This window comes from Scyliorhinus torazame, chromosome 13 (genome assembly GCF_047496885.1).
Source record: "Scyliorhinus torazame isolate Kashiwa2021f chromosome 13, sScyTor2.1, whole genome shotgun sequence".
Lineage (NCBI taxonomy): Eukaryota > Metazoa > Chordata > Chondrichthyes > Carcharhiniformes > Scyliorhinidae > Scyliorhinus > Scyliorhinus torazame.
In genome coordinates, this window is record NC_092719.1 from 102,318,813 (window position 1) to 102,344,902 (window position 26,090).

Below are 26,090 nucleotides of genomic sequence, written 5' to 3' on the forward strand. Positions count from 1 at the left end.
TGATATTCTGCCTTGTTTCACCATCACTGAAATCCTCACAGATTCATCCCTGCCGATTTTGGCTTCTCCAACAATCTCTCCATCTCCATCCTAAGAAAACTCCCACTTCATAAACAACCCCAGCCTATCCAATTTGTTCTCATGGATAAAATTCTCCATACCTGGCAACATCCTTGTACACCTCATCTGTACCCTGTCACATTCTTCCTGTCATGTAGTGACAAAACTGTGCTCAGTGCCCTCACTGTGGATCAACATAACTAATATTTCATACGGTTCAAGCATAAAGTTACTATTCTTGTATTCAATATCGGCAACTATGCTGCATGCCCTTCTTGCCCACCTTATCTTCAGGGATCTGTAGACGTACACTCTAATTTCTTAATAAGTATATAGAGTATTCCCTTGCCTTGTTTATCTTCCCCAAACACACTCCGTCCTGAGACTAAGTGTTGACACCGGGGCAGAATCATAGAATTTACAGTGCAGAAGGAGGCCATTCGGCCCATAACAAACACAACCTCAACTTCAACACAGCCCAGAAAATGTCTCATACATGGTACATTTATCGTGTTAGTAACAAAAAACAAAAGCAAAATCTCTTATAACCTCGCTAGCTCAACAACTATACCCTTCCCCCCTCCCCACTAAAAGCTGATGGTAGCTAATTCTTTTCAGCATGAGATAAATGGCTGACATCTCAGGTAGACCCCTTCCATCAATCTCCTAATGGTGTACTTCACCTTCTCCAGGTATAAAAATTTGATATGGTCACCCAAGGCACTAGGCACAGCAGAATTTGCCTCCAGGCTATCAGCAAGGCAAAGGCAAGAGCATCTGCTTTCACCCTGGTCTGCATCCTGGTGGGTCTGACACCCCGAAAATTGTAACCAAAGAACAAGGCTCCAGGTCAATGTTAAGAACTGCTGACATGGTGCTAAAGAAGGAGAACTAAAAGCTTACCATCCTTGGACACGACCAGAACATGTGGGTGTAATTAGCGGGCCGACGAGAACACCGCTCACAACTGTCCTCCGCTTAAGCAAAAAAAATGCTCATCCACTAGTTTTAGTCAGGTGAGCTCTGTGTACCACCTTGAGTTGAATCAGGCTGAGCAGCTCTCAGGAGAGATGGAGTTCACCTTACAAAGGGCCTCATTCCACACATCCTCATCCAGAATGGGTCCCAGCTCTTTCTCCCATTTCACCCTAACCCGATCCCGCGGTGCAGATTCCACTGAAATGATCCGCCCATAAATATTTGAGATGCTGCCCGCTCCAGACCTCACTAACAATAAGATTTCCCCCAGAAGGAAGGGTTGCGGTCAGCGCGAAGGGAAAAGTAGGACAGGCCTTGTGAACCACGTCACGTAGTTGAAAGTATCGGAACAGGTGTGCCCCAGATAATGGAAATTTTCCCGAAAACTCTTCCCAACCGGTGAACCGCCTCTCCATAAACAGGTCCTTAAAGTACCCCAGGCCCTTTCCTTCCCTTACCTTAAAAGTGGCATCTAAACAAATGGTTAATGCATATGGGGTCAGCAACGACATAGCGCTCAGCTTTAGTGTTGTCTAAAGTGCCTCCATATCTTCAAAATAGAAATTATCAGAGGGTTCAAGGTATACTACAAAAATGGGAGCGGTGCCATGGCCAAAGCCCATAAACTCGACCCCTTCACGACTCACCTCCATTCTCCCCCATATGGTATCTGACCCCAGCACCTTTCCAACATTGGCCGCCTATTAATAAAGGAGAAAATTGGGTAACGCCAAGCCCCACCTACAGCCGGTCACTCTGAAGATACACCGTCTGAATTCTTGGTGACTTACCCACCCAAATAAAATAATTCACTAGCTTGTTCACCCGAGCATAGAATGATTTATCCTCCTTCAATCCCATTAATTTTCTCCAAACCATTTTTCTACTTTCAGGAGCCAGAGCTTCTCTGTTAGCTCCCCCAGGGTCATTACTCTGCCATCCATGTACATGTTTCTTGCCATCAGTACCTCTCCATCTTCACTCCATGTTTTGAAGGTGGTATCTATTTTGGTCGGGATAGATTTGTCGTTCCTGTAGGTGGGGCCGCAACAGACATGTCATTCAGTTTAAAATGGTGTCTGAGTTGGTTCCAGGTCCATAATGTGGCTACTACCATCGGGCTCCTTAAGTGCTTATCTGGGGGGAATGTCCCAGTACAGGAGGCCTCCTCCATCTGAACCCATTCTGCTACCGGCTCTTTGACAACCCTTGCACACTCTGTGTTCGCTGCCCAGTGATAGAATAGGAGCTTCAGCAGAGCCAAGCTCTCTATGTGGGCAGCACGGTAGCATGGTGGCTAGCACAGTTGATTCACTGACAGGGTCCCAAGTTCGATTCCCGGCTGGGTCACTGTCTGTGCAGAGTCTGCACGTTCTCCCCGTGTCTGTGTAGGTTTCCTCCGGGTGCTCCGGTTCCCTCCCACAGTCCAAAGATGTGCAGGTTAGGTGGATTGGCCATGCTAAAATTGCCCTTGGTGTCCAAAAATGGTTACTGGGTTACGGGGATAGGGTAGATACATGGGATTCAGTAGGGTGCTCCTTGTAAGGGCCGATGCAGACTCGGGTCGAATGGCCTCCTTCTGCACTGTAAACTCTATGATTCTATGATATGTTGCCCTCTGTGTAGGATGGTTTTCCGTGCCATAGGGTTCTTTCCCACCAGACAAAGGCCATGATCGTTTATCCATCCTGGTGGAGAAGGATATGGGGATTGTGGTAGTCACCACTAGTTGTATTACATGTATCACGGCACTGCCCGTATAGTAGAGGTAGATGGGTAAATCCCTGCCTGCTGGCTCCGCCCAGTAGGCGGCGTATAAATGTGTGTGCCCGCCGGTGCTGCAGCCATTCTGGTTCCAGCTACAGGAGGCACAACATCTTTGCTCAATAAAGCCTCGATTATTCCATTATTCTCTTTGTGGTAATTGATAGTGCATCAGGGATGAAGAGCGGAAGTGATGTGAATAGGAAAAGGAACCTTGGCCACATGTTCATTTTTATTGTCTGCATTCTTCCCGCCAGGGAGAGCGGGAGCGAGTCCCATCTCTGTAGGTCCTGCTTTACCTCCTTCACTGGGAAGATTTTGCTCTTGCTCAGATTTAGTTTGTGTCACGAGAAGGTTCCAAACTCCCTCAGGTGTTTCGTGATCTGGCCCATGCTGGCCAGGGGGTTTGAGATCTAGAGTAGCAGGTAATCAGCAGAGAGTGAAACTCTGTGCTCCCTGCCTCCTCTCTGAATGCCTGTCTACCCCTTTGCCGCTCCGAGATCGATGGCCAGTTTGAACAGTAGCAGGGATAATGGACACCCTGCCTCGTGCCTCTCTGGAGCCGGAAATATTCAGAGCTGGAGGTGTTTGCCCGCAGCGAGCCATGGAGTGCTGGACAGTAGTTTCACCCACGAGGTGAACACTTGCCCAAACCCAAACTGTTCATGCACCTCCATGTGGTACCGACATTCTACTCGATCAAAGGCTTTCTCAGCATCCAGGGGATGACCACTTCTGGTGTCCCCTCCGCAGGTGGGGTCATTATTATGTTCTGTAGGCATCTGATGTTCGCTGTTAGCTGTCTGCTCTTGACATACCCGGTCTGCACTTCTGCGAGCACTTCTGGCAAGCGGCTCTCCAGTCGTCTCACCAGTGCTGTCACCAGGACTTTGGCATCAGTGTTCAGCAGGACCTATATAGGGCCTATATGACCTGCATTCCATCAGGGCTTTGACTTCCCTGGGGATCAGTGAGATCGAGGCCTGTCGAGGGGGATCTCCCTCGACAGCAAGTCATTGAACTTCTCCCGCAGGTGTGGGGCCAGTGCTAATGCAAACCTCTTATAGAAGTCCATTGGCAACCCGTCCGGTCCCGGTTCCTTTCCTGACTGCATGGAATTAATGCATTCCATGATCTCTTCCAGACCTAACGGTGCTTCCAGTCCCTGTTTCCTTTCCTTCCCTACGACTGGTATGTCCAGCCTGTCGAGGAACTGTTTCTTCTTTGTGTCCGGGGGTTCGGAGATGTACAGTCCCCAGTAAAAGTTCGCGAAGGCTCCATTGATCTCGCCTAGAGCTGTGACCACCCTATCATTCCCGACCCTTACCTGTTTTTTCTCTTTTGAGGCAGCCTGCTTCCTCAGCTGGTGTGCCAGTTGACGCCTGATCTTGTCCCCATGTTCATAGAAGGCCCCCCGTGTCCGACAGAACTGGTCACAGAAATCCCATTTGTAGCTTTTTCCTCTCCACCAACAGCTCCACAGTTGAGGCCGTGGAGTACCACTGATCCACTTCCACTATGGAGTCCATCAGATGCTGCCGAACCGCTCTTTCCTTCCTGTCTCTAAGCGCTCTATATGCTATTATTTCTCCTCTTCGCATTGCTTTCAGTGCCTTTTTTAAAATTCATTTACGGGATATGGTTAGGCCAGCATTTATTGCCCATCCCTCGTTGGCCTTCAGAAAGTGGTGTGATGAGTTGCCTTCTTGAACCGCTGCAGTCCTTGAGGTGTAGGTACACCCTCTGTGCTATTAGGGAGGGAGTTCCAGGATGTTGCCCAGTGACAGTGAAGGAGCGGTGATATATTTCCAAGTCAGGGTGGTGAACCTTCAGATGGAGGGGAACCTGCAGGTGGTGCAATTCCCAGGTATCCGCTGCTCTTGTCATTTTAGATGGTAGTGGTCGTGGGTTTGGAACGTGTCTGAGGAACCTTGGTGAATTACTGCAGTGCATCTTTTAGACGGCTGCCACTGTTCGTCGGTGGTGGAGGGGTTGAATGTTTGTGGAAGGGGGAGCAATCAAATGGGCTGCTTTACCCTGGATGGTGTGTTGTTGGAGCTGCACTCATCCAGGCAAGTGGAGAGTATTCCATTCCACTCCTGATTTGTGCTTTGGGGATCAGGAGATGAGTTACTCGTCATAGGATTCCTAGCGTTTGACCTGCCCTGGTAGCCACAGTATTAATGTGACTAGCCCAGTTAAGTTTCTGATCAATAGTAACCTCTAAGATGTTGATTGTGTGGGGATTCAGCGATGATAACGCCATTGAATGTCAAGGGGCGGTGGTTAGATCTTCTCTTGTAGGAAATGGTCATTGCCTGGCACTTGTGTAAATTGCCACTTGTCAGCCCAAGCCTGGATATTGTCCAGGTCTTGCTGCATTTGGACATGGACTGCTTCATTATCTGAGGAGTTGGGGGTGGTGCTGAACATTGTGCAGTCATCCACAAACATCCCCACATCTGACCTTATGATGGAAGGGAGGTCATTGATGAAGCAGCAGAAGATGGTTGGGCCTAGGACACTACCCTGAGGAACTCCTGCAATGATGTCCTGGAGTTGAGATGATTGACCTCCAATCGCCACAACCACCTTCCTTTGTGTGACTTCCCCGTTTTGGTTGCAGGTTACATACCCGTCGATGCCTTGTGCCATTTTTTCACAAACTGCCTTGTCGGCGAGGGGGGTTGTGTCCAACCTCCATGGCCGGCACGTCTCCAACCTCACGTTCATGCAGTGTGGAGCGTGGTCCAAGATTACTATCGCGGAGTGTTCGGCCCCTCCCACCCCTGGAAGCACCAACTTACCCACTATGAAGAAGTCTATGTAGTAATAAGGCTTTGTGTACGTGGGAGAAGGAGAACTCATTCTCCCTCGGGTGGTTGAACCTCCACGGGTCCACCACCCCACCATCTGCTCAATGAAAGTGGTTAATTTCCTTGCCATTCCTGATTTGGCACCCGTTCTGGGGCTGATTCTCGTGACATTATGTAGAATGTCTAGAATATAAAGGGTTGATGTAATATCATAATTGACCACTAGATGGAGCGAGATGCAGAACTATACAAAGCACTGACTCTTGGGCTTTTGGGAGAGAGCTGGAGAAAGTGTAGAGGAGAGGACCAGAGAGTGCAAAGTACAGTTATAGATATGATGTGGAGAAGCTGGTGTTGGACTGGGGTGAGCACAGTAAGAGGTCTTACAACACCAGGTTAAAGTCCAACAGGTTTGTTTCAAATCACTAGCTTTCGGAGCACTGCTCCTTCCTCAGGTGAAGATAGAGTTATAGATAGAGATAGAGATAGTTATAGATAGACAGTTATAGATAGAGTGTGGCGACTAGTGTTAGAGTGTAGATTACTAGATTATTGCTTGCTATAGGAGTAAGTGGTCAAGCTTTAATAAGTAGTGTAATAAATGTTAGTTCTGTTTTTGAACTTAGCTTCTGTGGTCTTTGTGAACACTACGACATCCATCTTGATAACAAGAATCACAAAGAATACCACAGTTTTGTCTGGTTTTGGGTCTTGCACACAGTCAAAGTCTCCCCCTCATGATAAGTTGGTGGGAGCCTAGGTCGGGGATTTCTGCCATTGTTTTCTTTTACAAACGCTGCCTCGTCCCAGTATGGGGCGTATATATTTACAAGTACCACCGGGGCCCTTTCCAGGATCCTACTAACCATTACATATCGTCCCTCTGGATCAGTCACTGTGTTTGTCACTGTAAATGCAACTTTTTTGTTAAACAGTATGGCCAGTCCCCTCACCCTTTTGTCAAAGCATGCCTGATATGTCTGACCCACCCAGGTTTTCGTTACCCTTAAGTTGGTCCCTCATTCATGTGTCTCCTGTAAAAAGACCATGTCAACCCTCAGGCTCTTAAGATGCGCAAAGGCCCTGGATCTTTTCACCGGTCCTTTGTGTCCCCTCACGTTCCGGGTGAATTGGGGGTGGTTCTGATGAGGGGGGGTTTCTGTCTCCCCTCTCCTGTGAGGTCAGCCATACTTACCACTTGGACGTGCCCCTGCAAGCTGGGGTTTCCCTTTGTTCTTGAGACAATCAAGATGGCCACCAATGCTTTCCTCATTCCAGCCATCTCCACGTGCAACCTGTTGTAACCAGCATTCTTTCACCACCCTCCCGCGCTCTTCTGCGCTCGGTTTCCCCTTCCCTTTTCCCCATCACCTCCCCCTCCCATGCCATGCATCTCGCTCCCTGTCCCCTCTGATATGTTGCTTTACACCCCCCCTCTCCTGCCAGGCGCTCCTCCGGCCTGGGAGGTGCATTGCGGCCCCCTCTTTTTCCCACATGCACCAGCTTGCCCGCTAGTGTGGTGACTCCCCCTGGAAATGTATTCTTTTGTACCCATCCCATCTGAATTCCCCCCTGGGTTGTGAAAGTCAACATTGGGATCATTGTCCTTCACTGCTTCTTCCCAAACTTGTTCTTATGGATGCACTCTTTTGCTTCCTCCGGCGTGTTGAAATAGTATTCTCTGCCCCGTCATGTTACTCACAGTCTAGCCGGGTACAGCATTCCGAACTGCACCTTGCTTTTAAACAGCGCAGTTTTTACCCCGTTAAATTCTGCCTGCTGCTTGGCCAGATCTACTTCAATGTCCTGGTACAAGCGAATGGTGTGTCCTCCCACATGCATGACTGTGTGCTCTTTGCCCACCTCAGAATCCGTTCCTTGTCTAGGAATCTGTGGAGCCTTACTATCATTGGCCATGGCAGTTGTCCCGACTTGGGTCTCTGTCAGGGCGACCTGTGGGCCTGGTACACCTCTGGGGGCTTGGAAGCCCTCCTCCCCGATCATCTTATGGAGCACCGATGCCACAAATTCAGTTGGATTCCTCCCCTCTGTGCCCTCCAGTAGCCGGACGATGTGTAGGTTCGGCCGGAGAGACCAGTTCTCCTGGTCGTCTACCTTTCCCTTCAGTACCTTCTGGGAGGTCGCCAACCTGGCACCTCAGCTTAGAGTGAGGTGATCTGCTCCCTGTGGCCCATGGCTGCATTTTCCAGGTCCTGCACCGTTGCCTCCTGGGACCCCAGTCTCCGCTCCACTCTGTCCATTGCCTCCTTTATGGGGGCCTCAGCTGCTGACCTCATTGCCACCATGAGCTCTTCTTTCATCGCTTCTCTGTGTTTCTGGAATTCTGTTGTGATGAACTCCATCAGCTTCTCCATCATTGGCTGGGCTGGCGTTGGTGATCCTGTTGGGTCCACCATGCTTGGTCCTGGGCTGCCCCACGGGGCTCCCTGTTCTGGGGTTGAGCTTCCCTCTCCCTACCTTTGCTGTTTTTGTGGCCTGATTGCTGGCTCGTTGGCATCCTGGTCTGCTGAGTCGTAGATGGGGTTTATGTTGGGTAACCATTTGCACATTTGGTGCCGGTTTGGTGGGATTGAAAGATTTAAACCAAAGTTTCTCAGAGAGAGCCACCTTTCACGTGATCACTCAGCTCATGGACGTCACCTGATGTCCCAGGGGCATCCTTGACCCTAAGCCCAGGGAGGCAACCCACCATCCTGGAGTCTCATTTGCGCCCACAGAAACGCCTATGTATCCCCCGTACAATTGAATCCCCTTATAGCTATTGCATTCCCACACTTTTTACTCCTCCCCTCTGCTGCAGAACCAACCGTGGTGCAATTAATTTGGCTGCTGCCGTTTTCACCTGAGAGGTCATTCCTCCCAACAGTATACAAAGCGATATATCTGTTTTGCAGAGGAATGACCACAGGAAATTCTGCACTGCCTTCCTAGATCTCTTCTCTACCTGGTGGTCACCCATTCCCTTCCTGCCTGTGGAATCCACGTCTATGGTGTGACCACCTCTCTATACGTGCTATCCACGATACTCTCCGCCTTGTGGGTGCTCCACAGTATCCTCAGCCGCCACTCCAGCTCTGAAAACCAGGCTTCCAGAAGCTGCAACTGGAGACATTTCTTGCACAAATGCTGGTCCTGGGAATTAAAACTGTTCCTGGTCTCCCACATGGAACAAGAAGAGCAGACTCGGCTTGGAGTACTGCTGCTATGTCTTACCCTTTAAATTAAATTTATTCATTTAATATAAAATAATATCAATGAGTATTAACTAATATTTACTAGGGCCCTTCTTCTCTGCTCCTTGTTATTATAAAATATGTAAATGTACTCACACAATCAGCTTTTTTGAATTGCTGGTTCTGATTTCAGAGTCACTTCTCCTTTAATCTCCCAGCTTCGTTCCTAACTGTTGTCTTTTTTAGTTATATAAATTTCAGCTATTTGGACACGGTTCCTAATATCAGTTACTCACCAACTGATCACCTTACCACTTACGTCACTGTCGATTTTTTCTCAAACTGAGCACGATGCCTGAACAGCTCTTTCCATACTGCTTCACTGTGATGCTGACTGCAGGCCACTCTTCCCAGACTGCTTCACTGTGATGCTGACTGCAGGCCACTCTTCCCAGACTGCTTCACTGTGATGCTGACTGCAGGCCACTCTTCCCAGACTGCTTCACTGCAATGCTGACTGCAGGCCACTCTTCCCAGACTGCTTCACTGCAATGCTGACTGCAGGAATCTCTTATCAGACTGCTTCACTGCGATAATGACTGCAGCACACTCTTCCCACGCTGCCTGACTGCAGGATACTCTTCTCAGAGTTAGAATAATTAACTGGGAGGAAGCTAACTTCAGTGTAATAAGAATGGATCGAGGCCAGACAAACTGGCTGGAAAAATGGTCACTGAACAACAGTCTACCTTCAAAGAGATAGTTCAGACACAGTCAAGGTATTTTTCCCACGAAGGGGAAAGGTAGGGCAAACACACCTCGAGCTTCCTGGATGATGAAAGTCATAGACTTAGCACAGAATTTACAGTGCAGAAGGAGGCCATTTGGCCCATCGAGTCTGCACCGGCTCTTGGAAAGAGCACCCTACCCAAGGTCCACACCTCCACCCTAGCCCCATAACCCAGTAACCCCACCCAACACTAAGGGCAATTTTGGACACTAAAAGCAATTTAGCATGGCCAATCCACCTAACCTGCACATCTTTGGACTGTGGGAGGAAACCGGAGCACCCAGAGGAAACCCACGCACACACGGGGAGAAAGTGCAGACTCCACACAGACAGTGACCCAAGTCAGGAATCGAACCTGGGACCCTGGAGCTGTGAAGCAATTGTGCTATCCACGATGGTACCATGCTGCCCGGTTTCAGATATTTTTACTGTGATAATCTAGGCACTGTAAAATCACAGTGTTGGAGGTTGAAGAAAAGCACCGGGAAGGCTGATGTGGTAAAACAGGATAAGCCAGTGGGGTTTGTTAAAGTGGTAAAGGAAAGCCCAATTGAAGCGAAGGAGGTGAAAATGTTTGTACAGCCTGATCAAATGGTGATTGATAGGAAGATGCCAGATCTGTTTAAATAATTTACTTGTGTGGGTAAAGTGTACCTCATGTGTACCAGGAGGAGTAGGTAAAGAAGTCAGAATTTTAAGAAATACGGGAGCTGGTCAATCTTTGATGGTAAGAGATGAGGAGTTATGCAGTTTGGGAGGAATATTGCCAGAAAAGGTGGTAATATGTGGAATTCAGGGCGAGAAGAGTAGTGTTCCATTATATAAGGTCAGGTTGGAAAATCCAGTAAAGAGTGGTGTAGCCATCTGGGATGGCCACTTTCAGCAGATAAAATGGACACTCGCAGAGCAGACAGGGAAAATGGACAATGCAATGTAAACAAGCAGGCACAGGGCCTGAATGTGTATTCGGAAGACAGACTGCAGACGGAACCAAAACTCTTGGCCGATTTGCACATTGATGGCCCATCTCCGAGAAACAAAGAACTAGTGCTCAGGTAGCCGATACCGTCCCAGACATTCCGGCGCCACTACCCCAGCACGAAGACACAAACAAAGCAAGGCCAACGGCCATTTAGGACACGCCCAGCCACCAAGGCACCCGCCCCTTTATTGGCTCAGGTCGATGGCAGTGATCGAGAAGCTGCCCAATTAATTGGGACCAAGTTTAAGGCCCGCCTAAAACGCGCAAAGCCCCCAAGTATAAGAAGGAACCCTCGCCATGTGTTCCCTCTCTTAGAATTGGCTCTCAACCGGAGAGGCCCTTCCACCTGCACCACCAGAGGCAAGTAAGTTCAAGTTCAATGCTCGCTACCAGACGGACGACCTTAGCTGTACTCCTGCTACCTCTTCGAACCCAACAGCCTCAGATCCGAACAATGGCCATTGTTCCTCTGACCTGAGTGGGCACCCGAAGTTAAGTATAGGTGTTAGTGATAGACATAGTTCAGCCTGTAGTATTATTGTGCATGAGTAAATCATTCTGTGTGTAAATAAAGTAGCATTAACTTTGAACTAACTAACTGGTGCATTGGCTCTTTGATCGGTATTCGGTTCAACCTTGTGGCGGTATCAAGAGATACCTGGCGACTCTGAAAGCATATTCATAATTAGGATTAAGAAAGGCGACCTTATTAATCGTTATATTTATAGCCATTAAAAGAGAGCAACAGTGGTGAAGTGGTAGAAGGAGTAATAGAGAAACTATCTTGTTCAGGAATACAGTTTATTTAGGATATTGATATAGCTGGATCACAGGTGGGAGTGATGCCTACTGTGGTTGATAAGCCAGTGGAAAATCAAACAACTGAATTGTTGAAGGACGAATATCCTGGGATTTTTCCGGATTGTGTAGTAACAAGGTCGCAAAGTCACAGATGAAGACAAGAGGAGACATCAAAGAGTGAAGATAAAGTTGAAGTTGAAATGTCAGAAATGGTTTTTGATCAGGTGATTGGAAAAGAACAAGAACAGGTGGGATGATGAGGCGGATATTTTTAGTTCAGGACAATTGGCGGAGTTACAACAGAAAGATATAGAAATAAAACGGATGTATCAGAAAGCATACACGGAAGAGAAATCTGAGTGTATACCAGAATGTTATTACCTTAAAAATTATGTCTTAATGTGAAAATGGAGACCTTTACATATGCAGGGGATGGAAAGTGGGCAGAATTTCATCAAGTGGTATTGCCAGTAGGGTATAGGGTACAGGAAGGAGATGTTGCGAGTAGCTCATGAGGTACCAGTAGGAGGTCATTTGGGAATAAGGAAAACTCAAGCTAAAATACAAAAACATTTTTATTGGCCTGGACTACATAAAGATGTAGTTAAATTTTGTTGATCATGTCACACATGTCAAGTGATAGGGAAACTTCAAGCGGTGATAAAACCAGTACCCTTAATACCCATTCCAGCATTTGAGGAACCTTTTACAAGGGTCTTAATTGATTGCATAGGCCATTTCCGAAAATGAAAAGTAGGAATCAATATCTTTTGACGATAATGGATGTGTCTACTAGGTTTCCAGAGGCCATTCTAGTATGCAATATTACAGCAAAAAAGATTGTGGAGGAGTTACTTAAATTCTTTACTAGATATGGACTACCCACAGAAATACAATCGGATCAAGGATCAAATTTTACCTCAAGGTTATTCAAGGGAGTTATGGATAGCTTAGGAGTAAAACAATTTAAATCAACTGGTACCATCCAGAATTGCAGGGAGCGTTAGAACGGTGGCATTAGACGTTAAAGACAATGTTGAGGGCTTATTGTCAAGATTATCCAGAGGATTGGGATAAAGGAATTCCATTCATATTGTTTGTAATTAGGGATGCACCTAATTAATCAACCAAATTCAGTCCTTTTGAAGTAATTTTTGGTCATGAGGTAAGAGGACCACTTAAATTGATTAAGGAGAAATTGGTGAGTGAGCAGTCTGAAATTACATTATTGGGTTTTGTGTCAAGTTTTAGGGAACGATTAAATAGAGCAGGTGAATTGGCTGGACAACATTTAAAAGTTGCACAACATGTGATGGAACAGGTAGCGGACAAGAAAGCAAAAGTTTGTAGTTTTGCCAGTGGGGATAAAGTTTTAGTATTGTTACCAGTGGTAGGTAAACCTAGCCAAAAGTGAATTTGGAAAAGCCCAAGTCACGTTCCTTGGTTATTCAATTGGACAGGGACGAATGGTCCCATGGGGTGTGAAAACAAAAGTTATTGGGGAGTTTCCAATACCCTCGACACGAAGGGACATAATGCGATTTCTTGGCATGAGTGGATTTTACTGAAAATTTGTGCCGCATTTTAGCAGCGTGGTCGCTCCACTGACAGACTTGCTGAAGAAACGTAGCAAATTTCAGTGGACGGCGGAGTGTCAACAGACATTTGACGGCCTGAAGGCTGTGTTAACCACTGCTCCTGCGTTGGCCACCCAAAATTACACAAAACCATTCAAAGTGGCTGCCGGTGCGAGTGATGTGGACGTAGGTGCTGTGCTCTTACAAGAATACGATGAATGAATAGAGCGGCCTATTGGATATTTTTTCAAGAAATTGAATGATCAGCAGAGGAAGTATTCAACAATCGAAAAGGAGACTTTGAGCTTGGTGCTGGCTTTGCAACATTTTAACATTTATGTTACCAGCAATTCATCTGAAACAATTATATATACTGATCATAATCCATCGACATTTTTGGAGCGATTCAGGAATAAAAATACCAGACTGTTTCGATGGAGTTTATTGTTACAGCCATTTTATTTGAGAATTGTACATGTGGCAGGACGAGAAAATGGGATAGCCGATGCATTGTCACTAGTGTGATGAAGAGAAGCAGAATAGATGGTGGAAGAAGAAGTAAAATGGACTGTAGCATTATCAATGTTTGCCTGTTTTGCTTTTGTTTTTAAAAAGTATAGTATTGTCAATTGTTCTTATTGGAAAAGTGAAAAGGCGAAAAATGAAACCATCTTTGAAGTTGGTTGTTTATTTTCTTTCTTGGGGGAGGTGGCATGGGAGTGTCGCTTTAAGAAATGTTGGAGTGCTTCAGGCCTCTTTTGAATAACACCTGAAAGGCAGGCCTTTGTGCTCATCGTAACCAAAATCAATAAACAGTTGTAGGTCAGGTGAACTCCATGATATACTGTGGAGTTTTCTAAACCCTGGCCCATAACAGACGTGTGTCAATAAGGCAGCCTGTTTATTTAATTCAAGCAGAAGGAGGCCGTGGCCTGTGCTTTAAATTCAAACAGAAGATTCCAGAGGGCTGTTCGTTTTTGACTGGTGATTTCAGACAGGCCGCTATCAGTGATGACTCAGTTTGATTGATTTGGCTGATGACCAATGAATTGGCCCAAAATGCTGTGCTCTACCCGGTAATAGGTGGTGATTGCATCCAATCCCACTGGAATGTTTTGAGAATCACAAGGTTCCAGTTTGGTTTCACTTTTAATTCTGTTGCTGGATGAGGAGATCTAACTAATTTTTTTAGCAAAAAAAAAAATGAATTCTCTCCATCAGGCCACTGTGAGGGCTATCTCTCTCCCAAGCAAGTCTGGACATCGTTCTCTTGAGACTGCAGAAGCTTGAAGTCAAATCACGAGCTGAAAATAAGGTTTCATGTGGAATAAAGTGTCTATACAGAAAGATATAGGTCTAAATGTGAACCTCGAGCTGAAGGTCCAGATTGATAAGAAACAAACCGTCTCTGCAGAAAGCCTGGTGCCTGTAAGTATTGCATTTTTAAACCAGCGGGGACCCTGAATGAATGACTGCAAGGAAGACCATTATCAGCTGTAAATCAGAGACTTCGGTCAACCAGCATGTGTGCTGAAGAATCACCATTTAAAGCAAAGACTCTTTTCTTTTGACCTTCATTCTTATTATATTTACCCTTTTCTCCCCTCTATGTTTGTCTGTCTTGTGTGCGTGGGTAGAGGGTGGGACAGTTAAAGGGGGTAGGAAGTATTAGCTTTTTGTTACCGAGGTGTATTTACTGCATTTTTCCATGATAACTCTTGTTGTAAACAGTAATTGTGTTTAAACATACAAACCTGGTCACTGTACTTACTGGCCAGCCAAGGGCTAAAGACTTTGAGTAGTTTTATAAGAGATAATGGTTAATTCACTTGTGTTGTAACTCCAGGACGAATGGGGCTGGTATTTACCACAGACTTGCCCAGGCTGTCATAACACTAGTCCAGTCCAATTTATGGTCAATGGTAATCCCCAAGATGTTTAGCAATGGTAATGGCATTGAATGCCATGGGCAGATGGTTAGATTCTCTTTTGTCAGTGATGGCCATTGCCTGATACTTGAGTGGCATGAATATTATTTGTCACTTATCAGTCCAACCTCAATATTGTTCAGGTTTTGCTGCATATGGACATGGACTGCTTCAGTATTTGAGCATTGTGAAGTCATCAGCGAACATCCCTCTTCAGACCTTGTGATGAAGCAAACGTCATTGATGAAACAGTTGAAGATGGCTGCGCCTAGGACACTGACCTGAAGAACTCCAACAGTGTTGTCTTGGAACTGAGAGGATAGATCTCTAACAATCATAAGCATCTTCTTTTGTGCTTGGTACGATTCCAACCAATGGAGAGATTTTTCCATTGATTCCTACTGTCTTCAGTTTTACTTGGGCTCCTTGATTCCATACTCAGTCTAACACTCAGTCAAACCCAAACTAAGCATCAGTGAGCAGATTATTGCTAAGTAAGTGTGCTTGATAGCACTGCCAACGATACCTTTCATTCCTTTGCAGTTGAACGAGAGTAGTCTGATGGGGCAATAATTGGCGAGGTTGGATTTATCCTGCCTTTTGTGGATAGGACATACCTGGGCAATTTTCAACATTTTGGGTAGATTCCAGTGTTGTAGCTGTACTAACACAGATTGGCTAGGAGCATGGCTAGTTTTGAAGCATATGTGGTGGCACAGTTGGGACAGTCGTTAGCACTGCTGCCTCACAGCAGAGACCCTGGTTCTATTCCAACCTTGGATGATTGTCTGTATGGAGTTTGAACTTTCTCCTTGTGTCTGCGTGGGTTTCCTCTGAGTGCTCCGTTTCTTCCCACAGTCCAAAGATGTGCTGGTTAGGTGGAGTGGCCATGCTAAATTGCCCCTTAGTGTCCAAAGGTTAGGTGGAGTTATGGGGATAGGGTGGGGGTTTGGCTTCAGTAGGGTACTCTTTTGGAGGGTCGGTGTGGGCTTGATGGGCTGAATGGCCTCCTTCTGCACTGTAAGGATTCTATGATTCAGTCTTGAGTACGATTGCTGGAATGTTGTAAGGCCCATAGCTTTTGCAGTATCCAGTCCCATTAGCCATTTTATATCATGTGCATTGAATGGGCTGAATACTGGCATCTGTGATACTGGGGACCTCAGGAAGAGACCGAGATGGGTCATCTATCTACTCAATACTTCTGGTTGGAGAAGTTCATACATTTATTTTACAGTTATCTGCTGGGCTCTGCCATCTTTGGGGATGGGAATAGTTGTGGATCCTCTTTCTCCAGTTAGTTGTTTAATAGTTCACAACTCAGATTTAATCCATCAGTTGTGGAATCACTTTTTAAAACATTTATTCCTTCATGGGCTCTGGTTATTGTTGACAAGGCCAGTGTTTATTGGCAAATCCCTAATTACCCCTGAACTGAATGACTTGCGAGACCATTTCAGAGGGCAGTTAAGAGACAACCACATTGCTGTGGGTCTGGAGTCACATTTGGCCAGACCAGCTAAGGATGACAGATTTCCTTCTTCCCTAAAGGGCATTAGTGAACCAGATGGGTCTTTACAACCACCAATGACAGTTTATTGGTCACCATTGTAGTGAATGTAAGAAATTGTTATATATACTGTATCTTAGATCTGTGGCAATAATGTCAGTAAAAGCCAGGGCTAAGGTATATATTTGTTGCAGTAATATTATTAAAGAACCTAGGTTATGGTACCCAGGCTGTGTGTCTGCTAAAGCTGCAATCAAGGTGTCTGAAGAGTGAGGTCATCATTCATTCCAACCACTTACTTAGTTACAGATAAGGGGCTAATGGAATAGTACTTATATTTTGGATGGTTCCCTGGGTAATAAATAATTTGAGGGATTGTAGTTAGTCCCTGCTAAGCAGGTCATAGGACATCTTAGTGAGAAACAGATGATGTATTTAAAGGGAGGAGCCAGGTCTATCTGTAGTCTGCAGTTTTTCAAAATGCTGTTAGATTGAGCTAACGGGTCTAACAAGACAGGAGTGTACTGCTCTTGAAAGGGTCTCTTTATATAAGTCTTTAAACAGAGGACTGCAAATAGACATGTTCTGTTAACTTTATTTATAAGTTGTATTTGAACTGTATTGTGAAGGCATAGGGCATCAGTTAAAGCCTTGCCTTTTATTTAAGAACTATTTAACTGTTAATTATAGAGCTATTTCTGTGGTGTTAATATGGTTAATACAGTTTTAAAAATAAAGTTTGATTTAACTTAAAATATCCCTATTTGTCAGTGGAATCACTCCTGGGATAAATAATTATTTCCTCAGCTTTACAAATTGCAAATTGTTGAGATTTCTCAACCGGTATCCTAACATTAATTGGTGTCTGGCCTGGTTTCCTTATACCAGATTTCAATTCCAGATTTTATTAATTGGATTTAAACTCCACCAGTTGCTGTGGTGAAATTTGAACCCTTGTCCCCCAGAGAATTAGCTTGACCCTCTGGATTACTAGACCAGCGACACTCCCACTATGTCACCATCTCTACACCATTATCATCCCCCCCCCCAATCACCTCCCACCCTCACCCACAAATCTCTGTCTATTCAATGTTGCCTCTTCTGTTTGATACACCTGTGTTGTACCTTCACCAGATGAACATTTCATTTTTAGGCATGCCTGGTGCTGCTCCTGACATACCCTCTTGCATTCTTCATTGAACCATAGTTGATCCCCATTTGATGGTAATAGTATAGTGGGGAGTCTGCCAGGCCATGAAGTTACAGATTATGGTTGAGTACAATTCTTTGCTGCTGATTGCCTACAGCACCTCAGAGATGCCAGGTTTTGAATTTCTGGAGCTGTATGAAATCTATCACATGTAGCACTGTGGTGGTGCTACACATGATGCAGGGTATCCTCAATGTGAAAGTGGGACTTGTCTCAACAAGGACAGTGCGGTGGCCACTCCTACCACTCATGGACAGATGCATCTGTGGCAGGCAGGTTGGTGAGGACGAGGTCAAGTAGTTTTCCAACTTGCTGGTTCCTCACCCAACTTCCACGGACCCAGTTTAGAAGCTATGTCCTTTACGATTTGACCAGCCCGGTCAATAGTGGTCTCCCTGAGCCACTCTTGGTGATGGATATTGAAGTTCCCCACCCAGAGTACATTCTGTGCCTAAACCACTCTGAGTTGTTCTTCCAATTGATGTTCAACCTGGAAGAGTACCGATTCATTAGCTGAGCAGGGTTTGGGGTGACTGGATGATGGTGGGAGGCGGTAATCAGAAGGAGGTCTTCTAGCTCCTGTTTGACCTGACACCATGAGATTTCATGGGATCTGGAGCCATTGTTGAAGACTCCGTGGCAATTCCCTCCCAACTGTGCTGCCAACACAGGACTATTTGCATGTCAAACAACATAAGCAGCAACTGGTAGACAGAGCTCAGCGATTCCACAACCAACGGATCAAATCTGCGGTCCTGTCACATCCAGTTGTGAATGGTGATGGACATTTAAACAACTCACTGGAGGAGGAGGTTCGACAAATATCCCCATCCTCATTGATGTAGGACCTCAGCACATCAGTGCAAAAGATGAGGCTGAAGCATTTGCGATAATCTTCAGCCAGAAGTGCCAAGTGGAATACCCATCTTGGTCTCCTCCAGAGGTCTCTAACATCACAAATGCCAGTCTTCAGCCAATTTGATTCACTCCATGTGATATCAAGAAACGGCTGAAAGACTTCTCCGGGGAGAAGTAATCTCTGGAATCAGTGGGCACTCCTTTTAAATGCCTCCCCAGCACTCGTTCCAAGTCGAATCGGGGGGGGGGGGGGGATGGCTGCCAGAAAGACTGCACCACATTTTACAGAGGGAGCCCTCAGCAAATGTCTCAATGGGATTGAGCAGAAGCAGGAAACACTCTACCCACGATCGGGCAGGCGCCCATCCAACAAAGTGGCCAACCCCACCTGGGAGCCTATGGCCACGGTTGTCAGTGCCAGCTCACTCCAAAAGAAGATGGGGTTACAGTGTTGTAAGAAGAGGAATTACCTTCTTTGTGCAGCCAGGGTAAGTCAACATCCTCTTGCCTCCCTCAGCACCCCTTCACACAACTCTCACAGCTCTACGGTGATCTCACTCCCACCCACGTTGCAGGGTCACAGCACTTGTCATATGCACCCCCCCACCCCACACCATAATCCCCCCAGTAGCTCTGATGTCCCTCAAATGTCCGCCCCCACTCACCTTCCATGCATGCCACATTTCAGCCTCATGTGATGTGGCACAACTCCCACTTACACTCTTCCCATCTAACTCATTTCAAGACAAACCCGAGCACAACAGGTTTGAGTAGGCACAGCCGGCCAGAGTGATGGTGGAGTTCAAAGTCCTAATCACGTTTGAGGTACGAGCGCTTGAGCTTGCCGACGAGGACCAGGACCGCTCCTACGCAGAGCATGAGATCGGGTCGAAGACACAAGTACCAAAAACCCTCAACACATCCAGCCATGGTACAAATCTCATGTGAGTGATTTTTCTCCTATCAGTATTCCCTTGTCCCACACTAAGCCATCTCCCTTCCATTGCAGGTCAATCAGCAGACCAGCCTGGACCATCATTGTGGCCCCTTGACACCATGGGCCTGAGCAGCTCTGAGGCAGGTTTCTTGGAGATCAGCATTGAAAAGTTATCACACCTGTCACTTGCAACCTCTACCAGCACAGATACTTGCACCCCGGTGGGATTATGTGGTAGGCAGGCTTCTGGGTCACTCACTGGTGAGCACTTTACACCTGATAATCCACAGCAGGTGGAGGCAGGGATGTCCCAGGAATCCGGCACTCGGAAGGATTCCAGAGCCCAGGATTCTGCTGAGGCCAGACGGATAGCAAAGGGTCAAAGATCTCAGAAAGTATATACAAATTATTGGTTAATTCACTTGTGTTGGGACTCCAGGGCCTGTGGGGCTAGAATTGACCATGCACTAGCCCAGGGTGTTGTAATACTACAGATTCACCTGCTCCCACCCGCTTTCCAGCTGCCACTCTGGAACTGCAATCCCTCAGTGATAATATTGCCACAATCCCGGCGCTGCCTGCAAACCACCTGCCAGACCCTTTACACCTAAAGGCTTCAAGACATGAAGGGCCACTAAGACTTGCGCGCGGCCTACCCCCCGATATGCCGATACTGAACCCATTCGCCCCTACCCGGGTTGAACTAATCCGTGTCCCTGCGTTCTTTCCGCTGCCTCCTCTGCAACTGGCACCCTGGGGGGTCATGGTGACCTCAGCGCTCACCCCCGATATCTCCTTCGGCATGAGGTCACCAAGTTCTTGATTTTATACAGCTGTTGTAAATCATGCCGGCGGCCCGATGAATATTCATTGAGGGAGGAAGTCTTGGCAAGAGGGCTTTCTAACGATATTATAATGTATTTAAATGAGGTTCCTGGCCTTCCGTGGCAGAATTCTTTTGATGCCACCGGAGAGAGGCCTGGAAAATTGGAAAATGCGATCCCATCGGCGAGAATTGCATTTCCAATTCTCACTGTGTTTTCCGAAAATTTCACCTGATGAATCCAAGGATACCGAGGGCAGTGAGAATGGGAACTGAAGAGTCACGGCTGTAACTTTCCAATCTTCCTTAAACTCCGGGTTGGTGACAGAGGACTGGAGACTTGCAAATGTTACACCCTGACTAAAACAACAGGCAGTCAGTTTAACTTTGGTGGTGGGGAAGCTTCGATAAACAATAATTATATGGGCACAAGCGGGTTTTAAGGAAAGCCAGCATGGATTTATTACGGCATCATGTTTATCTCACTTGCTGAAGTTTTGTGAAGACGTAACAGAGAGGGTTGATGTGGGTAATGCTATTGATGTAATGTATACAGACTTCCAAAGGCATTTGCTCACAACAGACTTGTGAGCAAAGTTATGGTTCATGGAATAAAAGGGGCAGTAGCAACATGGAAACAGAATTGGCTGAGTGATAGGAAACAGCGAGTAGTGGTGAATGGATGTTTTGAATCATAGAATCATAAAATTTACAATGCAGAAGGAGGCCATTTGGCCCATTGAGACGGCACCAGTCCCTGGAAAGAGCACTATACTTAAGCCCACACCTCCCCTTAACCCAGTAGTCCCACCTAGCCTTTTTGTTCACTAAGGGCAATTTAGCAAGACCAATCCATCTAACCTGCACATCTTTGGAGTGTGGGAGGAAACCGGAGCACTCGGAGGAAACGCACGCAGACACGGGGAGAAAGTGCACACAGACAGGCACCTGAGACCGGAATTGAACCCGGGACCCTGGAGCTGTGAGGTAGCAGTGCTAACCATTGATCCACCATGCCACCCATTTTGCAGACTGGAGGAGTTACCCAGAGCTCAGTGTTGGTACACCTGCTTTTCCTGACATATATTAGGCCTAGGCTTTAGTGTACATAGCACAAATTAAAAATTTGCGGATGATAGAAAACTTGGAAGCTGTTTGAAATGTGAAGAGAGTATCGAACTTCAAAAGGACACAGACAGGTTGGTGGAATGGGGCAGATAAAATTTAATGCAGAGAAGGGTAAAGTGATTCATTTTGGTAGGAAAAACACAGAAAGGCAACACAAAATAAAGGGCGCGATCGAACCAAATTGCAAGAGTCCCCCAGAGGGCATGGGTGATTCCCGGCCGAGTGTTTCCCAGTGCTCACAGCGCTGAGAAAGACCACACTATTTAACGGGACTCTGTTGCAATCCGGGGCCTTTAGTCCGTTTCCTGCACTGAGGAGTTTGGGACGGCATTTTAAAGTGAAACCCCAATCTCTCGACCCCTACAATGTGAACAACAAAACCCAACTTACCTATAAGGGGGCCCTCAGGCCACCCCGCACCCCACCTCACATGGATAGGGCAACTCTGAGCCTGATCTCAGGCACAAGCACAATGCCAGCCTGGCATCTTGGCAGTGCTACCTGGGCCAGGATGCCACCATGCCTGGAGGCCGACCACCTGGGAGTCTCCAATCCCCTAGTAGACCTTCAAGTGCCGTTCTGCCTGGTCCCTGTTTGTGGGGACCAGTACTCAATGGTACGTGCCTAACGTCTCCAAGGCAAAGGGATTAGATCCAAAACCTCAGGTACATCAGGCGAGCTGCACATTAGAATGAGACTAGCTACTCACTCTAATATACAGATTGGCAAAATATTGATCCCACCCACAATGGAGATCACGACGTATCGTGAGATCCCATTAGATCCCATTAGATTAGGGCAGCACGGTAGCACAAGTGAATAGCACTGTGGCTTCATAGCGCCAGGGTCACTGTCTGTGCGGAATCTGCACGTTCTCCCAGTGTCTGCGTAGGTTTTCTCCGGGTGCTCCGGTTTCCTCCCACAGTCCAAAGACGTGCAGGTTGGGTGGATTGGCCATGATAAATTGCCCTTAGTGACCAAAAATGTTAGGAGGGGTTATTGGGTTACGGGGATAGGGTGGAAGTGAGGGCTTAAGTGGGTTGGTGCAGGCTCGATGGGCCGAATGGCTTCCTTCTGCACTGTATGTTCTTTGTTCTATCTCGCGAGGCAAGACGAGCTGGGTAAATTCCGGAAGAGAACTCTCCCGCCATCAACCGGCCGCGCCATAACCCTATTTGGGTGGGAAGCAGCCGGTAGATCACGTCCAAAGGATACAATTCTAAAGGTGTTAAGGAGCAGAGGCACTGCGGCGTATAGGTGCATAAGTCATAAAAGGTGGCAGGGCAGGTTGAGGGCAGTTAATAAAACAGACAATATCTTAACTTTGTTGCATGGAGTACAAGAGCAGGAAAGATTATGTTAAGCTTGTACAAAACACTGATTTGGTCTCAACGGGTGCATTCTGTTACATTCTGGCACCTTCTTTATGGTGGATGTGAACACATTCGAGATACAGCAGAAAAGATTCATGGGAATGGTTCCAGGGATGAAGAACATCAAGTGATGGGGATAAGTTGGAGATTTCCTTGGAGAAGAGAAAGTTGGAGAGGATATTTGATACAGGTATTCAAAACCGTGAAGGGTCTGCATATTGTAGATAGGGAAAGCTTGTTCTCTCTGGTGGGTGGGTCGAGAACAAGAGGGCACAGGCGTAATAATAATAATAATCGCTTATTGTCATAAGCAGGCTTCAGTGAAGTTACTGTGAAAAGCCCCTAGTCGCCATATTCCGGCGCCTGTTCGGGGAGGCTGGTACGGGAATTGAACCTGCACTGCTGGCATTGTTCTGCACTACAAGCCAACTGTTTAGCCCACTGTGCTAAACCAGCCCATTCTATGGTAATTTGCAATGAAAAGATGCAATGGTCACGAGAAGACTACTTTTCGCACAGCAAATGGTTAGGATATGGAATCAATTGCCTAAGAATGTGGTGGAGGCAGATTCAATTGAGGCATTCAAGAGGGAATTGAAAAGAAAGAACGTACAAGGTTATAGGGAAGAGGTGAGGAATGGCGCTAGATGCATTGTTCATTCGAAGAGCAGGTGAAGACATGACGAGCTAGATGCCCTCCTCCTGTGCTGTAACAATTCTGTGATTCTGTCATGGACCGGAAAAGAGAAGTGAAACAAACAGGAAATGTGCGCTACGTGACCTTTTATTTCGAAGAATGTGCAGGGCTACAGGACGAAGATGGGGAAGTGGCAGTAGGTGAATTGTTCCTTCTGAGAGTCAGCACAAATATGTTGGGCCAAATGGCCCCTTCTGTGCTGTAACTATTCTATGATTCTACATACATACATATATACTCACACAGAAAATATACAAATATATTATATTGTAATTTATGTTATCTGAACCTATGCTATGTCACGCTTGACATTACTCCAGTTATGCTGGTCATCTGACTATCTCATCACAGTGCAAAATTCAATGCAGTGTCATGTTACCTGGCTCCAATGTTCAGGTTGGTTGGACATGATCAGGAAACCACCATCATCAATGAGTACGCACAACAGATCCTGAAAATCAATGCCAGAAGATGGTGACATAAGTTGCATTAACCTCTCTCTGTTAATCAGCTGTTTTGCTAACTATTGGTCAGGGTGAAAATCTCTGTTTATCTAGACTCAATTTGTTAGTTTTTGGCACCAAGCAGTTAGCTGCTTTTCAGTGTCTGGAGTGTTGGGCCCATATGACATGAAATGAAATCCAACATTGTTTGCATCAAAATTGTATTTGTTTTGCCATCTTTCTTCTGAACCAAAAAAGATGGCTGCTACAAGTCACATGATCACAGGATTGGCTGTTTGTTCTGGAAGATACGAGAGGCAGTTACAAGACCAAAAGAATTCCTCTCTCAGCCTATGAAATCTCAAATCTCATTGTACACACCTTGTAATTACAAAACCACGGTCTTCGCACATCAAAGCTCTCTATACCTGCAGAGCTCATCTCACAACAGAGACTGTGCAGATCCATTTTAAAAGAGGACAATTGAGGGGACAAGGGATATTATTTGCATCTGATAAGCTTACCCCTTTAGCGGAGTCAGAGGATTTGCGTAGACAATGGATTGCCAACACCAGGCCCTCAATATGGATGGTAACTCTTTCAACAGCTAATGACCAGGACATTATCAATCCTGAAATCAAAGCCAGTTCATAAACATCCCCTTTGAAGTGATTGTGGAGAAGGATTGTGGACAAGGAAGGTTACATTAGTTGAGTAACCATTTTGAAATCTTTATATGCCTTTTGACAACTTAGAAATCCTCAGACCGCTGTTTTAACATCAATTGGAAAGGATTCCAGCAGCTCGGCAGAGCAAGCAATTGGTTACTATCTCTCAGCTCCACCAAGCTTTCTTGATTTTAAAAGTCTCTGGTCATCGCCTGCCAAATGGTCTAAGCATAGAAAAACATTGTGCTGCAGCGTCATTCATTTTTTGTGTTATAGTCTCCATCTGGAAATCCATCCGGACTGAACACTGCTACGAAGGAAACAGCCGATGGACTTTGATTTCTTGGACTTTGGAAATCACATTTCTGTGATCCTTGTACAGTTATCCATAGTTGTAAAACTCTTTTTCTATATCCCCCACTTACTGAGTGCTTGTGTGTGTAGAGGAGAGGGAAGTTATGAATTATCTTTCCACGGATTTTGAATGTGAATAAACTAACCTTATGAGTTAGTCATAACATGGATTTGCTGCGAGTTATCAGTAAATTGGGTCACACAAGCTGAGGGTTTGGGAAAACACACAGAATATAATTTAAAAAAAAAAAATTGAGAGTACCCAATTCATTTTTCCAATGAAGGGGAACTTTAGCGTCGCCAATCCACCTAGGCTGCACATCTTTGGGTTGTGGGGGTGAAACCCACGCAAACACGGGGAGAATATGCAAACTCCACACGGACTGTGACCCATAGCCAGGATCGAACCTGGGACCTCGGCGCCATGAGGCTGCAGTGCTAACCACTGCGCCACCGTGCTGCCCCACAGAATATAATTTTAAAATAAATTAAAACACCTTCTGCTTATGGACAGTTGGTGAAGGGAACGGACATTTGGTGAGAAGAAAAAAGTATAGTTTGCCTGTCTCCTTCCTGTCCATAACAGAAGATACACAAAGTTGATAGAAAGCAAGATTTTCGGTATGGTTATGTACATTGACCAGCAATTAGTTAATAGTGATACAAGTTAGAAACTCCAGCAGCACTTGGCCTCACTTCATTGAATTGTCAGAGCTATGCCTTGTACACCAAACAGTGTCTCATTATGTTGTTGCAGTCAGGGCTGAGAATCATCCCTTGGTTAACCTCTAGTCATTTATAAGCGATAAGTGCTCATCTGCTATCTAACCATATTGTGGGGGTGGTGATCACAGTGAAACTATAATTATGGATTATTCCTCATGCAATCTCCATACTTGTATCCAGGTGAATGAAAAATATACAGAGGACAGCAGAAGGTGACAAAACAGATGGTAAATATGTTACAAGAAGGGATTTGTGTGAAAGATGAGATTTAACGCCCAGAATCTCCTTTCCGTCAGGTGGAAGACGGTGGTCTTGGTCATTTGGTGTCAAATATGACAACAAGGTTGTGAAGGGTCTTGTTCAGCCTCATACATTTGCGAGGGAGAGAAAGGGATAGAATCAGTAGCTAGGGAACAGAGTTTGTGCAGGCGACAAAAGAAAATGGCCAAAACTTTTGACCCTCATTCATGGCT

The 26,090-nt window shown here is 46.1% G+C and overlaps 1 protein-coding gene across 4 annotated transcripts in view; it reads right to left on the minus strand.

Moving 5' to 3' along the window:
• Positions 1-26,090, minus strand: part of cacna2d2a (calcium channel, voltage-dependent, alpha 2/delta subunit 2a) — a 1,719,882-nt gene that overhangs the window by 103,376 nt on the left and 1,590,416 nt on the right. For all 4 annotated transcript variants that reach the window (XM_072472012.1, XM_072472009.1, XM_072472008.1 and 1 more), the window contains one exon: positions 23,806-23,877. In XM_072472012.1, the coding sequence (XP_072328113.1) occupies positions 23,806-23,877 (72 nt within the window). The remainder of the gene's footprint in view (positions 1-23,805; positions 23,878-26,090) is intronic.